The 18,241-nt window shown below is 41.9% G+C and overlaps 2 protein-coding genes across 2 annotated transcripts in view; one reads left to right on the top strand and one right to left on the bottom strand.

Moving 5' to 3' along the window:
- MCF2L2 (MCF.2 cell line derived transforming sequence-like 2) overlaps positions 1 to 18,241 on the top strand; it is a 189,599-nt gene that overhangs the window by 109,466 nt on the left and 61,892 nt on the right. The window lies entirely within an intron of this gene.
- B3GNT5 (UDP-GlcNAc:betaGal beta-1,3-N-acetylglucosaminyltransferase 5) lies at positions 4,899 to 6,044 on the bottom strand. The gene has a single exon (XM_065876007.1). It carries the CDS (start codon positions 6,042 to 6,044, stop codon positions 4,899 to 4,901), a length of 1,146 nt encoding a protein of 381 aa, XP_065732079.1.

Here is an 18,241-nt window from a genome sequence, read left to right as displayed (position 1 = left end):
TTTTTAAAAAATTTTCCTTGTACTCAGAATCCCCATCATTACTTCTATTCTAGCCTTTGTCACATTGTTTTACCCACACCATTTGACTTATTCATTTATGAGCTGCTTTTATCCCAAGGGTCTATCATGTTTAGCTCTTAGCAGACCTCCAAAAAAATGCCTGTAGAATGAATGAACAAACATCTTTAGGAATTTTCCCCTTGATTAAAGCCAGTATTAGTTTAATTAGATTACTTCCTAGTCTTTCACTTTAAGGTGTACACAAGGAAACATGTGGGCTCTTACTGGTTGAATATACCTTTGAGTTACAGTAAATGGCCCAATTCAGCATATCTGAAACTGTATTTACTTGGGTTATGTCTGAAAAGCACCACCTGGCAATGTATTCTGTTGTTTTCCTTAAGTGACAGTATATCATTGGGGACTTTTCTATTACTACAACCATACTTACTTCTATAATTGTAATTTTATAATTCTTATAATGAATCCTTTATGTTAGTTGATGAATTATTGTATTAATTTATAGGAAATGATTAAATCATACTTCTAATGTGAAATGCAAATGGGAGAAGTTACAGCATTTAATGAAACAAAAATATCTAAGATTCTTGCAAAAGAACTTTGAGAAAAGGCAAAATTAGCCAGTGGATTAAGGAGACAGGAGAATCTATATAGACTACTGTTTTAGTTCTACCGCCAGCTTTGAATAAATACTATAAGATCACCATCTTTGCTGCAACAGTTTAATCTATATTCCCTTATTCATTTCTGAATTTATAGATTTGAGTTTTTTTTTTTTTTTTTTTTTTTTTTTTTTTTTGCGGTACGCGGGCCTCTCACTGCTGTGGCCTCTCCCGTTGCAGAGCACAGACTCCGGGCGCGCAGGCTCAGCGGCCATAGCTCACGGGCCCAGCCGCTCCGCGGCACGTGGGATCCCCCCGGGCCGGGGCACGAACCCGTGTCCCCTGCATCGGCAGGCAGACTCTCAACCACTGCGCCACCAGGGAAGCCCAGATTTGAGTTTTTATGTATAACTAATACAGATTTGTTGGGCTAGAGTTGATAGGTACAATATGCTTGGCACATAGTAAGCATTCAGATTTTGTTGAATAAATTATAAGCTTTTAAGTAGTGCAGGTAAAATGTTACACCACATAGTGTCCATTAAGGGTCCTGAATAATTAATCTCTTTTCATTTTTGGATGGCTTGCCAGAATAACATTACTTTATTATATTTGGGAAAAATAATGATTCTAAGCACTATGTGATAGCATTGTGCATAGTCCCTACCCTTCATAACTTATATTTTAACTAGGAAAAAACACATGAAATGATTCCTAGGTAGCACAATAAAATATTTGATTAAATATATATTTTAGAGGGAGGGGAGGAGATGCTTAATGGAGGAGCAAGGGTAGGGTTGTAAATCCAAGATTTCAACAGTTTCAGGAGAAACAGTGTTCCTAGCAAGGGAAACCAATTTATGCAAGGTAAGATCTCATGAATGAGATCTGTAATGGGTAATAGTGGGAAAATAAAGCTACAGGGAATGAAGGAGGAAAAGAAGATTAGATAAGGCCTTGAAGACCAGGTAGAAGAGATTAGATTTGATGCTGGGGCAGTAAGGAGCCTTTGAGGTCTGGAGCAAAGGAACATCATAATGAAAGCTGTGACTGAGGCTAGTCCAACTGCAGAATGCAGTCACTGCAGGGAAAGCGGAGTCAAGGAGACACCTAACATTTCTCTCATTATTACAGAAGAATGAGTAACCCTGTCTGATTCTCACTGTAGCTATGGTATTCAATTAAAGTCCCCAAAATAGGTCAACTTAACTCTTCTGAGTCATCATCATTTTAGTCCCAACTACAAATACCCCAGCCATGCCTTGCAAGTAAAGTTCTACTACAACCAAATAATTCAGATGCTTCCAAGTTTTAAAAAATATATAGATTGAATCACACCATGTTATGCTAAGAATCAAGCCAGAATCAGGTGAAAAGCAGATGAGCACATACTATGTACAGATATACTGAAACACCAAACACTGCAGAGCAGGCCTAAGAATATTCATAACGTTAAGAGACTAGGGCTAAATTTGAATCAACTGTTGAATAGCTTAATGATATCAAATAAAAGGAAAATATGACCTTTCAAATGGTGTCTTAAGGCACTATGGCTATAGATAGGTTCTTATTTCATCTTTTCCTGAACAATCTATTAGGAAAGAAGAATTCCCCCACCTAGACATTCCAGCATAAATCTTTCAACAAACAAAAGAAGCATTTTAGATGGCTCCACAATGCAGAGGACACAATAATCCTCTATCATGGGCACAGCAGCAAGTCTGAACAGGAAATAGGATTATGAACATGTACTACAGACCTCTCTGACATTAAACAGAACTAGTTGATTATATAAACAAATGGTGTTCACACAGGAGTTTAAAAACCTTTGCGAAAATACACATCTGTTGACAATTTTCAAGTTGTTTATTGGAAATCATAGATTTATTTTTAAAAACCCTCTATTTTGCCATATAAGCAAAATTCAAATAATATAAATATTTAACATTTTGGTATAAAATTAATAATATGGAAAAAAGACGCAAACCAACCAAGAGGTAAAAAGTTTTTATCAATAACACTGTGTATAACTGTCAATTGACCATCTAGGCTAAGAGTTTATTTTCCCTTTATTGATGATTTTTAAAAGACAGCCTTGCACTGGAGCACCAAAAAGTTTTTTCCTTCCTTTTTAAAAGGTTGGAATCCTTTATTTACAATTAATCTTCTCAGTACTTTAAATCTGATGAAGGAAGAGTCTAGCAATTTCCTTCTTATTAAAAAAAGGAAGTGCCTTCATATTTCCTTCATATTTAACTGTTTCATTCTATTTTAAGCAAAAATAAAAAGATGAACACAATTGAGGGGAGCTCTTTCACAAATAAATAACTGTTTCACAAAAGTATTGCTGTAAACAAGATCATTTTGATGGCCAGAGAGACACTGATGTTTTCAACCAATGGCAAATTTAAACAGTTACAAGTATAGATACACAGGGCATATATATGGCCAAAAGGCAAATGGTTATTAAAGAATCAACTAATAAAAATTAATTATAAACCTGCTTTGTCAAAATACGCTTTTGTTCTCTACAGTTTTTTAAATTGGTCAGAAAATTAAAACTGTAATGATCTAAAAACCCTGAACCTACTCTGAAAGTAACTAAAAACTAGAATGTTTTGACATGAGTTAAAATTTTTAAATTATCTGAGCAATCAATGTAAACAAGCTTCAATTTTCAAAATAGAAAAAAATTAACAAAAAAATTCTGTAAACATTGAGAAGCTACCTGCAACAAATTATACATATCATCATCCAGTTGTGTATACTGAGAATTCTGTTTTAGTTTTTTTGCATGTTTCAGACATCTTACTAAGTGATACATCTTAGTTTTCCCTAACAGGAGCCTCTGCAGACAAAGGGTTTATAATCAGTTCGATGGCTTTTGCTGAAGTCACTATTTTGGCTTTCATATAATCCCCCTAACAACAGATATCACCTAGTTCTTTCTGTAGTGAGGGGAGGTTGTTTGCATCATAGCCACATTTTTATCCTGCTCTGTAAAATAAATGTAACGCGCTATTGGATCTCAGCCACATCTCTTTGATTACAAGAAACCTACAGCTTTACAAATGCTTTAAATCTCATTCTGGTGACTTTTCTATCACTTTCATTCTACTTTGAAGTTGGAAATATTTATAAGTTGAAGATAACCTCTGACAGTTGTTGTGATGAAAGAGTAGCTTTTTTTAAAATACTACAGCTTCGATTTGATGTTTAATACTCTCAATTTTAAAAGCTGAACTCAGAACAAAGTACTGTGGTTTATGAGACCCTGTTGGAGAGGGGTAGGCTAATTTTAGTAATCAATACAATTTAGACACTAAAACTTTTATAAATTATGGAGAAAAGAGGCTTTTAATGTTCTATCTTTCCTTTTGAATTCTTCTTCATTGTTATATTCCTCTATGTAAACTTACATTCAAATAGCTGCCTTAAAAACAGACCCATATTGAATATTTAAAAACCAGTTGAAAAATTCATTAAATTAAAATCAGCTTATTTGAATTAACAATGATTTCTCTCTAGAGAAGGACCCCGTGAGTAAGACACTGTCCATGTTTTGTGTCATTTTCTAATAATCAAAAAGAACCATAATAAAGTACTAGTTAGGGCAGAACTAATGACTTCTCAAATTTCACATTAAACTTTGAAAAAAGATATGAATATATTTAAAATGACTCCAACACTATCCAGGTAAAATAGCTACATGGATGTGACAGCAAGTGATTTGACAGTTTATAAAGAAATTGTGTACATTTTCCTAAATCTCCTCTGAAGAAGAGGAAACTTTCTTTTACCAGATTCATGTACTTTCTTCTAGGCCAATCCTCTCCTGCCTCCACCAACTCCATCAAGTGCTCTTTAATCAAAATAAACTTGTATACCCGGTCTAACAATATATCCATTTCTTTGAAATGTTGTACTATACACTTACTTGGTATTTTCCAAAAGCAGTTATTCTAACACCTAGGCACCTTCATAACTTCTCTACACCTCTAATATACACGTGGTACCGTGAACTTGAAATTCCCTTTAGTTTTGTTTTCATAAACCTTGTCTAAATATAAATTCCTTGATATGAATTTAGGCAATGAAGTAGATAAGTTATATTGAAGGGCTTCTAGAATCAAAGAAACATTCTGATAGACAGGGCTTTCAAAATATTTCTTTGTTCTTCATATTCATTTCACTTATGGTATAGACAAACATTTAAAGGTTTTTTCATCCACGTCTGGCTCAGTGACAGTGAAAACACACAACATTCAAGTACTATTAGGCAAAGGCAGCCCTACACGGATACGTATCCACATAGGTCAGTTTGCAAAGGAGGACTATCTTAATTATTCTGCAGTATAATTGACCAAAGAAACCTTTTGAAATCATTTTTACTTTTGGGTCTGTGGCATCCTTCCAAAGGTCCTGAAGGTCTTCTACATGCCCATGAGATGTCATCATTTTTTCATAGATGCAGGGATGATAAGGAGTTTTACCTTCCCCGGAGAAAAACACATGGTATTGTGGTACTATCCCTATTTTATTGGCACAGAGGCCCATGAACACATCGTCTATGTAAAGACTAGAGTTAAGTGTCTGTGATGCCTCATAGACTTTGGCGGCTACATCACCAGAGATCACGTAGGCGGCTCCTGCAGTATAGTCAGGGTAAGCCGGCCACTGGTACATTTCATAGGAGACATAGTATTTGCTGCTTTTGTCTCTGACGGGAGGGGCACCACGATGAACATGACCAATCCAAAAGTCTTGAACACCAATTCGTTCTAAACTCTGAAGGTATTCAATAAGATTTGGCATGTGAATAAATATGTCATCATCAGCAGTCATAAGGAATTTGGCATGTGGACAAAAGCTATTTGCCCAACTGAACTGCAGAAGAAATTTAAGAGTAAGATTATAGAAAGAATCAGCAAAGGCTTGCTGAATTATATCACTGTACATCTGATCTTCCCAAACCAGTCTTCTCTGAAGTCTTTCTCTTGTCAGTGGGTCAGAAGGTGTTCCTAAGACAAACAGAGTTTTAATGTTGGCATTAAGTTCAGAGCGAACATACTTCTCACTGCCCCATGTTTTCCTAATGGCAGAACGGCGATTGTAGTTTTCAGGAGCAGTCTTTACAAACAGTAAGAGCAGGACGTCTTGTGTTTGACACTTCTCCTCGTGGTTTATCAAGTACTGGTAGCGAGGAGCCCCGTCCTCGCTGCGCTTAAGAGACAGGCTATCATTCACAAAGTCGTAGCTATTTATGAGGTATCTGTAAGAGTAGGACTTCATGTGGCTCACGATGTGGTTATCAATCGATATCCAGAAGAACATGAGGCTTAGTACAAAACAAGTGGCAAATAACTGAATAAATTGCCATTTTTTTACTCTCCTGCCACTAACAAACATTCTGACGTCCATTCAGGTCTGTTTTTATTCAGGGTCAGTTTTAAATGGGTGCTTCCTTCTTCAAGACCATAGGACTTTGTATTCTTTAGAACAGATGTGCATGTTGGTCATTAAAAATGTAAAAGGAGCTTCTTATTTCACAAAATATTTTAATACCATTTTTTTCGGAAAGGGGAGAAAACGGAACACACTGCAGAATGAGGACACTGGCACATCAGAATGCTCCCACTCTGACATCCTTCATTAAGTTCGGGATTGGCCTTACGCAGCTATTCTGTGTACTCCTTTTTGTGAAAGTTAAGTGCAACCTATTAGATTTAGGAAGAGAAAAAATGACAAGTGAATAGGTTACTGAGTTACCAAAAAGAAACAGACTACTCTTAATTCCTTAAAAACAATATGTAACCTGACTGATCTGGACAAAAGGTGATGGGGCAGCTGGTGTTGCGTGGAGGCATACAGCTGTTTATTTTTTCAGGGGAATCCAGGGAAAGGGAAAGAACCACTCTCTACCATCTTCTCATTCAGAATACAGAGACCCTTTTCTCTTTTCAACCTTAAAAAAAAAAAAGCATCCAGTATGTCTATCATCTTATATACTTAAAGTTAAAATTTCTCAAATGGGTGTATCGATGAATCTGTTGACTTGGAATATAGTCAGGATGACAGCAGCTATATAGTTCAGGGAACAATACTGAATGAAAAGGAAGTTCCTAATAGTAAAAATCCATTAAAGCTTGCCCCAGACAAGGCAGGGATAGGAGTAAGATTTTTTTTTTTCAAATCAAGGTTCATAATCAAGGAGTTGAGATAAGCTTCTCAAAAGCATAGTCCAAACTCTCTCTAACCAAAGTGACCTTTCTGTACAGTCATCTTCTTTCTGTACTTTTCCATTTGGAAACTCCACAGGCACCTCAAATTTAACATGTTCAAAACTGGGAAGCCACAGGATAACAAGCACCGTCTTTGTAGTCAGGCAATTTGAACACCAGTGCTGGCTCAGCCACTTACTGTATGTTGTACTTTATCATGCATCTAACCCAGAAATCTAAAAAATTCTAATAACACTACTTAATTTGAAGTCTTAAATGGGAAGATTAAATGGGAACATACATAGAGGTATAGATAGAGGAAGGTAGATAGATAATAATTACCTGCACATGGGGGTACTCAAATGCCATTTCTACTGTCTTCTCCCCTAAAATCTGTTTCCATTTTTTCTTTGTGTCTGACTACACTTCATGTGTCTGTGCCAGAAATCTGAAAGTCCTCCTTTCCTTCCTCTTCTGTATCTAATTATTTAATCTTGTGAATTGCTTCTTCTAAACCTCTCTTCACCCTTTCAAGTCATCTTCACTTCTCAGCCAGACCAGTACAGCTGACTGAAAGATCTCTGGCCAACCCATCCTCCCCACAGAGTGACCTTTCTAAAACTCAGATCTAACCATGAGACTACCTGAGCTCTTGAAACCCCTTCAGATGCTCTCCACTAGTTGACAATACCAAATTATTGGCTGAAAGCTCAGACACCCTTGCTATTTCACACACACCAGCCTTTGCACCAGCAGTCCTGTGGCCTGTTAGTCCCACTCCCCTTGCTAAAGGAAGTCTACTAGTCCTAACTAAATTCTACAGGCATCTACCTCTGGGAAGTCTGAATTGGGCCCCCTGCTCTTACCTGTACTGCCATAACACCTTCTTTTTTTCTCTTTTTTTTCAAAAAATTTTATTGGAGTATAGTTGATTTACAATGTTATGTTAGTTTCTGCTGTACAGCAATGAGTCAGTTATACATACCCATATATCCACTCTTTTAGATTCTTTTCCCATATAGGCCATTACAGAATATTGAGTAAGAGTTCCCTGTGCTATACAGAGGGTTCTTATTAGTTATGTATTTTATATATAGTAGTGTGTATATGTCAATCCCAATCTCCCAATTTATCCCCCCCCTTTCCCCCCTGCTAACCATAAGTTTGTTTTCTGCATTTGTGACTCCATTTCTGTTTTGTAAGTAAGTTCATTTGTACCATTTTGTTAGATTCCACATGTAAGTGATATTATATGATATTTGTCTTCCTCTGTCTGACTTACTTCACTCAGGATGACAATCTCTAGGTCCGTCCATGTTGCTGCAAACGGCATTATTTTCATCCTTTTTTATGGCTGAGTAATATTCCATTGTATATATGTACAACACCTCCTTTATCCACTCATCTATTGATGGACAGTTAGGTTGCTTCCATGTCCTTCCTGGCTATTGCAGCCACAACACGTTCTTACATCCATCTTCTTGTACTGAGATTTTTTACTTAACTGCCTCCGCCCAATTACACTGTGAACTCTGACCCAAGGCACGAGATAGATGCCTTGTTGTAGATACCCTACCTCAGCATCCATGTCAGTGCCTGATACCTAGTAGGCGTTCTCTGAACGCTGGTGCAAAGAACCATGCTGGCGGTGGAGCCACCTGTCACTCAAGCAGCTGGTCACTTGGGAAGAACTGGGGTCAGGATGCCCAGCCAGGTACCACCTCAGATGAGGCCCCTGCCACCACTGCCTGCCACGTGTCCTCCCTTTCCTCCTACCTCTAGGAGACAGCACCACCCTTCCTCGAGGATTCTGTCCCCAGTGCTTACCACAGTTAAGATGCAACCTTTTGCCTGGAGAAGCAGGCTCTCCCCTCGGGCTTGACACATCAGTCTCCTGGGCTTTCAACAGACTGACAGGGAAAGGACAACGCAGATTCCAGGATGTCCAGGCTGGTGGAGTAGCTGAGCCCACATCACAAGCCCCGGGGCAAGGGCTTTGCTTTTGTGCCCAAAGACCTCATCCTCAAGTCCCCTACCCTTTGTCCCTGATAAGAAACTAGTTGCACACACTGAGAGCACCAGGCAGTACCGGCCTAACCTGGGCTGTGGGAGTTCCTTCTTGACTTCAGGCCTTTCACATCCCCCCAGGATCACTCCACATGAGGGTGATAACTGCAAAAGCCAAGCATGCGAAAAGTCCAAGGAGGACAGGAGATTAGAACCAAGCCTCAGTGAGACTTTGTCTAGAGATAATCAGCACAGGCATCTTATCCCCAAGGGTAGAGATTTTTAAACTGCTAGCACCACTTAGGAAGCCACAAACAGCTTAAAAAAAAAAAGAAAGAAAGAAAAGAAAAAGGAAGAACAGAATAGAGAATGGAAGAGTGCATTGAAAGTAGTAAGTGTAAGTATTGTTTTGTGAAACTTTAAGTGTTGTGTGTATATACCTTTAGCGTTGTAAAGTAAAATGCATTTTTATTGTGCTTTACTGTCAAAAAAGGTGAGGAATACTATTCTAAGGGCCAGATCAACGTTGGTAATTTCCCCCTTAGTTTGGCTGGTCGTGGCGGACCGAACGCTGTAGGGTAGGGTGAAGGACAGCAGGAAGCATCCATTTCTGATGGTGGCATCTGCCTACACTTTGCACAATCACTTTCACTGGCTTGGGGGGAGTGGGGCACTTCCTCTCCGTCTTAACAGTGCTCGCTTAGATAAGGTCCATCTCTGAAGGCCAAAACCCACTTCTACTTCTTCCACAATACATACTGAAGGAACTGGAGGCTTAATGCGAAGTAACAGGGAATCCCTAACAGCAGATTTTAAGACAGCATAAGTGTTTAAGAATTCTAAGAAAATTCTCCATTGAAACTAATCTGCTGTTTCTATTCCAAGAGATCCTGGGAAGGAAACAAAGAGGAGAGTAACCCTTGGAACCACAGGCAAAACTAGCTTCCCATTTCTGAGCAGCTGCACTCAGTAGTATGTTCCAAGGGCAGCTTGCTTTGCACCTATTCACAGTTGTTTACAAGCCGGAGCTTCTTGCTAGACAGTCAGCCCACCAGCCCAACTCCGCCAGCACCCACTCGCACACTGCGCTCACAGAGGCCCTAATCTCTCTCCCATGAATGGGGTCTATTACTCACCCGGGTGGAATGTTGCTGCTAACATTGCTACTACAGCCAAGCAGCCAGCCCGTAACATTGGTTTTGTCCCCTCCCTACCCCACCATGTATGTATTTACCTCATTTTCCTACATTTCTTCAATTGTTCCCAGTTGGCCTCTAAGAGTCACAACTGTTTTCTTAAAAATGAAAAAGAACTTGTCACAAAGCCAACAACCCATGCTACTTCTTTAGGCTCAGCACAGCGTGTGAAGTTCTAAGACACGGTTTCTCCACCCGCAGCTGCCTGAATTGTTGGAGCCACTGTTTACATCAGTCATAACCAAGTCTCCCTGATAGTGTTGATGTGATGAGGGGAAGACCTAGGAATGGTAAACGGCTCTTTTAGAGGACCCAGCTTCTCTTATAGCAAAAGAACACCCCAACTCCTCCAAAGTGAACTTAGTCACTAGCCCGGACTTTTCCAACCAAAAGCGAAAACACCTCCATGGTCTAAATTCATTTGTTACAACTAAATAACATTGCCCCGGCCCTGGCTTTGCTGATGGAGATCACACACAGGCAATCAAGGCCCACCCTCTGGTTCACACAGCCATAAAGCTTCTCTAAAGCACATCCTCTAGCTTCTGTATTCAAAGTGCTGGGTTGGGGGCTACAGAGAAGCCCACAGGCCTCCCTGACCTGGAGAAAGAAAATGCTAGTCCTAACAGGAAACAAAGCGATCCCAATAATGATTGTGAACTCAGCAACCATCCACGACAGAATGCTGTGGGTGCAGCTTCCTTTGTGCCTGCAGTGCGGCTGGGTGACCAATCAACAGGTTGGAACCAAGGCTACCCGGTTTGGGGCCAGATTTATTGTATAACCTCGGGCACCCCTCACTGCACTCTGCTGTGGTGACTTAATCTGCAAGCTGGGGGCAGAGGATCCAAAGTATTGTTACGGAGGGGATATAAAAATTACAGAGGACTTCAGAGCCTGCTGAGAGAACAGGACAAAGAGCTGGTTAGAGGAAAATATGCAAATATTTGGAATATAACTTGGGTTTGCTTCTATCTGGATTGAGAAGGAACAGATATTCTTAGTATTCTCTTTCCTGATAGAAGTAGTCAGAAGAATAAGAACAGAAGTTGAGTAGGAACATCAGAAAAGAAGGTAGCAGACCCCACCCCAAATACTTTTCAGTCTGGGAGCTGTGCCCCTCAGCCACTCAAGAATATTTCTTCACAAGAGAGCTCTTTAAACTTCTCTGATTAAAAAGAACAAAAACAGGGCTTCCTGGTGGCGCGGTGGTTGGGAGTCCATCTGCCGATGCAGGGGACGTGGGTTCGTGCCCCGGCCCGGGAGGATCCCACGTGCCGCGGAGCGGCTGGGCCCATGAGCCATGGCCACTGAGCCTGCGCGTCCGGAGCCTGTGCTCCGCGGCGGGAGAGGCCACAGCGGTGAGAGGCCCGTGTACCGCAAAAAAAAAAAAAGAACAAAAACAAAAATAATTAGTGCATCTAGAGGCACTAATGAACCCTGATTTTTTTCTACTTCACTCCTGCTGTCAACCCATTTCTTTGTTGAGTCTACTTTTGTGATCCTAAAATATTACGCAAAATCTGCTATAAATTTTGACATTTTAATCAAGATGATGAGGTCGGCATTTTAAGTTCAAGTTAAACAACCTCAGTGTCCAGTGTTTCAATTAATCCTATAAGTGTGTGAGTATTTGCTATGGAAATATCCCAGGCACAGTGGGAGTCATGAAGTCGTATTTTCTGGCCTCTGCTCTGAAAGCACCTATAATCTAGTTGAGACAAGACTCATGGTGCCCATGTGAAAACACAGTTCCCCCAGACAGCAACAGGGATGTCACAGTAAGGTACAGACAGTGTGTTGGCACTAATCTGGGTCATACCAACTCCAGGAGTGTCCCCAGGAGTAGAGATCAGTGACAGTTGGATCAGAAGGGCCTGAGGATGAACAGGATTTAGGTGGCTGCAGAAGGACAAGCAGTCTGTTTCAGAAGAAAGGAAAGAAACAAAATAGGGCAAATCCTTGAGAAACAGGCATGTGTTTGAAAGCAGGAGGTTGGGGTGTACTTATGGAGAACCTTGAAAATAAGGCAGAGAAGCCAGTGAGTGCCCAGGGCAGCAAGTCCCAGAAGTTTCCCTTTTTGTTTTTAGTGATAACTCCCTTGTCAATATTTATTAAACTTTATGCAAAAATCTGGCAGTGGTACGCAGGATGGATGCAGGATGCCTGGAGATCGGACACTGGTCATATCAGGGCCTCGTACTGAAGCAGAATGAGGAAAGGAGGGTCTAGTCTAGGATGGTAGAAGTGGGGAGGGAAGGAAGGAATAAAGAAGACCCTCTCAAGAAAAACAAAACCCCAGTGGTACGTGATGAGTGACAAGGAAAGGAGTAAAGGAGAGGAGAGAAACCTAGTTTCAAGCATTCCTGACAAAAGAGGGAACACTGACTGGTCTCCTGAGTTAGGAGTGAGGAGGGGACATGTTTGGCTTTAGGCTGCGTTGACTGAGATGTTGGAGAGACAGCAGGTAGAGAAGTTTATGCCTTAAGGAATAAACTTCTCCTTATGCCCAGTCTAGCAACAGTTACTAACTTGGTGTGTTTACTGTGCACAGGCTCTGTTCAGAACGCTTCACATACATAGTAACTCTTTAAGTCTCACAACAACCTATGAGGGAGAAATTACCTCCCCATTTTGCAGAAGAAGAAACTGAGGCACTGAGACATGGGATTAACCATGTAACCTCCATAGATTGCAGACCCTGTGGCAGCTCAGAAGCACCTGATCAGTTACAGCCCTGTCCCTGAGCTCCTCACCTGCCTTTTCTGGCACTGGCACAGCTGCTCTTCCTGGAGCTCCCAGAAGGACGGGAGGACAGGGAAGCAGGTAGGGCAGAACCAAGAGAAGCAACCCAAGGCAAAAGATTTGCTTCACTGTCTAAAGTTTGGAGTCATTTATGTTTTGCTACCACCTGCACTTCGCCAGAACTTGTTCTTATTTTCTTTGTAACATACCCTTTTCCTAACCTTCCATCTCAAGTTTCCCTCCTTCCTTTTCTTGATCTCAGTAGCACTAGACAATGGGCAAAAGTGACCCTGTAAGTCTGGGTTCTTTGGGTACATACAGTCTTTCCTGCACAAGGAAGATTGGGGAATTTAAGGGTGGAGATTCAAAGTGGTAGGAGGGGGTAAAGAAAAAAGAAGGAGGGAAGGAGAAGAGAGTAAAACGTATAAGACTCAGAGAGGATGTTTTAAGCAAGTATTCAATGACTAAGTATTGGATGAGATAAAAGGAGAGGAGTCGTACACAGCTGAGGTCAAATTATGATATGAAAAATAGTGATTTCAAAATAGGGTGACAATATAACCTGGTATGAACCTGTTATATAAGCTATGCACATTAGCTTGTTGTCCAATGGCAGTTCATATGTCCCGTTCTGGACACATTTGATTGTGGGTTCAGAGTATAAAAAATGAAGGTCTAAAACATAAGAGATATTTATAACACATTTCTGTCTCAGCTGATCAACATTTATTATAAGTTAACTACCATTTAAGCACCTGCCCTATCCCAGGCATTATGCTACATTTAATTCATTCAACAAATATTAATTTATCACGTACTGTGTAGTAGGCCACAGACAGGATGCTGAGAGGGCTTCAGAGATGTTTCCAGTGTAGATCCCCTAACAGAGTAAGAAAATGTTCCGGTGCAACCTTGAATCTGGACCTGATGGGGTCAAGAGAGTAGAAAAATCAAGAGTTTTAGAATGTGAACAAAAGTAATTTATATTCTGCTGCATCCATTTACTAATCACATGAGCTTGATTTGTCTCTATACCTTGTACCAACAGTGTTTTCTGAGGATCATTTGAGAAGATTTATTGACAGAATGTGGTCCAGATCAGGGGTTTGATGTATGCTAATTTCCTTTCTCTAGAAATTGTTGATGCATCTTTACCATGATGGTTTAGTTAATAGATGGCCGATATTCTTTATGGGTTATTTTCCTTTCAAAGTGATGAGCTATACTCTTAATATTCTTCTCAAAAATATTTATTAAATACGAGTTTTTTGAAATACTGATCTGATTGCTAAGGGCCACTAATACATCTCAAATACTGTTGTGACTGAGAACAGAGGTATCGTTCCTAATTGACTGAACATGGTCTTCCATTATGCTTTACAGGAAAGAACAATATTGTTCCCACAAGCACTTAAAAATGCATTTCAAATGACACAGCCAAAAGTAAGGCCCTGTAAATTACGGAGAGGGAAACCTGAGTGGAGTCATCTTTTTAACTTACTTTGCTTAGAGCACAACCAAAACGTTGTCAAAAGAGTTGTAGAAAAGGAATAAAAGAGACAAAAATCATGAAATTTCAGGGAATCTTAGGCTGGGTAATAGTGCTCTGAACTTGGAATTTAGGGGGCTTATTGCCTGCAGACTTGGTAGAACATTCCTTTCTGTTAAAAAAAAAAAAAAACTGGCTTCTAGTGTTAAAACGTTCACTATGGAAGATAAATAAGTTACAGGTCAAAGCCAGCCTCTGAATTTCTAGCATTAAAATGCAGAAACAAATCACTTTTGTTTATTCAAAGTTTACATCTCACCTGATCAAGCTGCTTATCTTTAAATATGAATTCTTATATCTCTTTTGTATATGCAAACTGTAAGAAAAATATTCTAGATTTACACTGTTCTGGCTAAATCTTTGCTGGCAGAGATTCTATATCTAATAGCAGGGCTCTTGTAATAATTTGCTGTTCCTCCATTTCTGGAACATAGATACAATGTATACATCTCCTCACAAGATTATTCCACAATGGAATAAAATAATGGCTATGGAAATATTCCCAAAAAGGTATAATGTGCCATAAAATGCAAAGCTAAGATTTATTCAGTTGAGTATATATAACATTCCAAAAAGACAGGATACATTTTGTTACTTTGAGAAGGAATCATTTCCTTCTGAATTTTTCCCAGTTTCTTTCTACCACATCCCATGTTCGGTTATGTAGACTCTAGTGCAGTTGGTCCTCAGAAAGAACTCTACCTTGACTATTTGAAAGTCACCGAGTACAATGATTCTAGCCAAAGTGACCCATTTTAAAAGATGACCCATTTCAAAACCCATGAGTTATTATTCAAGCTGTTCTATATTTGAGAATTTGAAAGTTATTTCCTTTTCTTACAATCTCATTTGAATCAGTCTTTTATAAAAGGGAAATTTGATCTCTATTTTAATGAAATATAATGTGACATTTTTCCTTGCTAAAGCCTGCACTTTATGTTGAAAACTCTTCTCCACCTTCTGATGGTTTGTGTTTGTGCATGGGTGTGTGTATGTGTGTGTGGTCAAAGCATTTGTGTGCAATATCATCTATGCATCCTAAACATCCCTCATTTCTCACTTCCTCAGAAACAGCCTCTCTGAGCTTCAGCTTGAACTCTCCCTGTCACAACACTCATTCCCATCTTCAGGTGTCACGGTGAGCACCTGGAGGGCGGAGATTAGTCAGACTGAGTCACCGTCTTCCTCAGAGGGTGCTCAGTAAACACTCAAAGAGATGTGTTTCCCAGTGGGAGAGGGGATGGGAGAGAGAGAAGGAGAGGGAAAGGGGAGAATCATTTTAAGTATTTAATGGAAACATTTCAGGTATTGAATTTATCTTCTTTAAAAAAAAGAGTTGACTCCAAAAAGCAGCTCCCCCCCTCCCCCACCCTGTCACAGGATATAAAATCTACCATAAGTTTCTTTTGAGAAAGTTAAAACCTCAGGTGCTAATCACCAATCCCCCTTTCAGAGAGTTCAGGATGGGATCTTTTCAGCACCACCACTGAATAAAACTACCTTCAATCATCCTTTTCTGGGTCAGTTTCAGCTTCTCACACCCTTCTCCCTTCCCCCATAGGGACCAGGCAAAGTTTCCCAAAATAAAGGCACAGAGGAACAAATCCAGTTCTAATGGATGTACTTGCATCAGAGAATTACCCTAAATATTAGCTCCGAGCCACCACCAGCCACGGAGCGATTACAACTTTGGTGTCCCTTTAACATGACCCATAAACTATGAAAACCAACACTGGGAAAGAGAAATATAAGGTGTGTAGTCAGAGTCGGATGAAAAGTTCCTACTCTGGACCTACGTAAGTGGTATCTGAGTAAGCAATTGACTCTGTCACTTAAGGATGCAAAATAAAATTCAGCAGAGTCAAAGGAAAGCGTGGCAAAGACCTCCCCACTTAGAAAGAGGTCTCTTTTTCCAGTTTCCCCGCCTGCCTACTTCCTTGTCTCCATTTCCCCAGCCAGTAACTCACCGAAAGCTTCCCTAGCCTAGTCTGGCGGTTTCCCAACTCCCAACACGACACAGGATTTCTACCCGAATTCACCCCTGCAGCCTAGGTGTGGCTGCAAGGTTGGGGGCCACCAGCCGGAACGGAGGCCCGCAGGGCTCGGTGTTCTCCTCCCGGCTCCGGCCGGTTTCGGCATCGCGGCGAAGCGGCCGCCTCGCGGGAGCTCCGAGGAAAGGGGACCCCGCCCGGCCCCGGGACACTTCACCCCGCCGGAGCTCCGGGCCCCCCAGCCTACCTGCTGCACCTGGGCGGAGGCTCGGCCCAGGGTCACGGTCGCCAAACGCCCGCCCGCAGGCCCGAGCAAACAAAGGCGCTCCGGAGAGGGAACGCGCCTACTTCCCCACCGCGCTCTCGGGCTGCGGGCAGCCCTGACCCGCGGCGGGTAGGGCGGCCCCAGCTTCCCGACGCCGGGCCGGGCGCGCTCCGGACCAGTGTCTGCTTCAGCCGTGCCTCCCCGGCCCCAGCGCGCATTCCAACCTGAGCCACCGTGCGAACGCGCGTGCCTTCACCTCCTCGCGACTCTCTTCCCCTCTCGGCCCTGGAGACCTCGCCGAGGAGGCGGAACAGACTCCGAGTCTCCGGTCCTGCAGCCCGGGAATTGCTCCTGCGGAGAGGCGCGGCGCGGCAAGGCGGCCAGGCCGGGCAGGGGCGGGGCGGAGGCCGGGCGGTCCGGAGCCCTCCGCTGCGGACCGAGGGAGTCAGTCTCCCCTCACAAAGAACAAACCAGGCGGGGAGTTGAGATTTATCCCCGCCGAGCGGGCTAGAACTTACCACATTTAGTGATCCGGAAGAGAAGACTACATTTCCACCCACCAGGGGCCTGGGCCCCTGCTAGGATGCGGTGGGATGCAGAGCATTTTTTAAAATGGTACGATTGATCACATATATTAATTCCATATGAAACAACTGGTCTCCGTACAGTTTGCATTAGGAGGTAGAATTTGTTAGGCGATCCGTTCGTTCAGAACATGCAAAGGTTTACTCATCTGCGGGAGATAAGTTTTGACTGAGTTGCAGTTCTCTGAGCATCTTATTTTCCTTTTCAGAGCAAGAGGTCTAAGGGCAGGCTAGACTTTAAAAGATCTCTTGTCACACCACTTACGCCTCGAGCTTCTGGGGGCCTCAGTGACAAAAGAAGGAAACTCTAATCTGCAGCATACAGCTTCGCGACAGCGGTTCGTTTTAAGAATGCAGTGGGACGGTGGGGAGAGACTCACCCCGCCCCACCTTCAATCCCAACTTAATTTCAAAGAGAGCTTAAAGCAAAACTCACCAAGTTCAAGCCCAGCTCCTCAAATCGCAGGTCGGCTCTCCTCCTGGCAGCGAAGCTAAAGTCATGGGGGTCTCCGGAACAAAACTTGCCCGTTTAAAATCTTGGTCAGGGGCTGGGCAGCCGGCTCTCGGCTGGGCTCGCCTCCCCGGAGGGGAGCGGGCTGCAGAGGGCAGATTGCGGGGGACCCAATCAGGGGCTCCCAGCGGAGGGCGGGGGCGCGGCCAGCGTGCCGCGTTTCCTGCCCCTCTTGGCGTCACTGACGAAGCCCAGTCTGGCCTGACCTTTGACGCCACCCCTGCGTGTTGGGGAAGGTGATGGGTCCCGCTTGAGTCTATTCCTGTCGGTGCATGGCAACTCCAGGAAGTGCTTCTCCACACCTCTTTAGTTAATTGAGATCATTTAGTCAGATCATCAACTGTGAGCTAGGATCCGCATCAATGTCCTCTTTGAGGTGTTTTCCCCATTCAAAATACTTAATACGTGTAATAGACAAAATCAGGAGAAGATAAATTTCCACTGAGTGGAAGAGATTATAAATAAATCCTTTATGGGTTTAGTTTTTTGTTCTCCAAATATTGTTCTAGCATCCTCCTCATAGAACAAATATTATCATTTAACAGAGGT

This window comes from Phocoena phocoena, chromosome 4 (assembly GCF_963924675.1).
Source record: "Phocoena phocoena chromosome 4, mPhoPho1.1, whole genome shotgun sequence".
Taxonomy (NCBI): domain Eukaryota; kingdom Metazoa; phylum Chordata; class Mammalia; order Artiodactyla; family Phocoenidae; genus Phocoena; species Phocoena phocoena.
The sequence above is the reverse complement of the archived record's forward strand: the minus strand, read 5'-3'. Positions and strand labels throughout refer to the sequence as shown.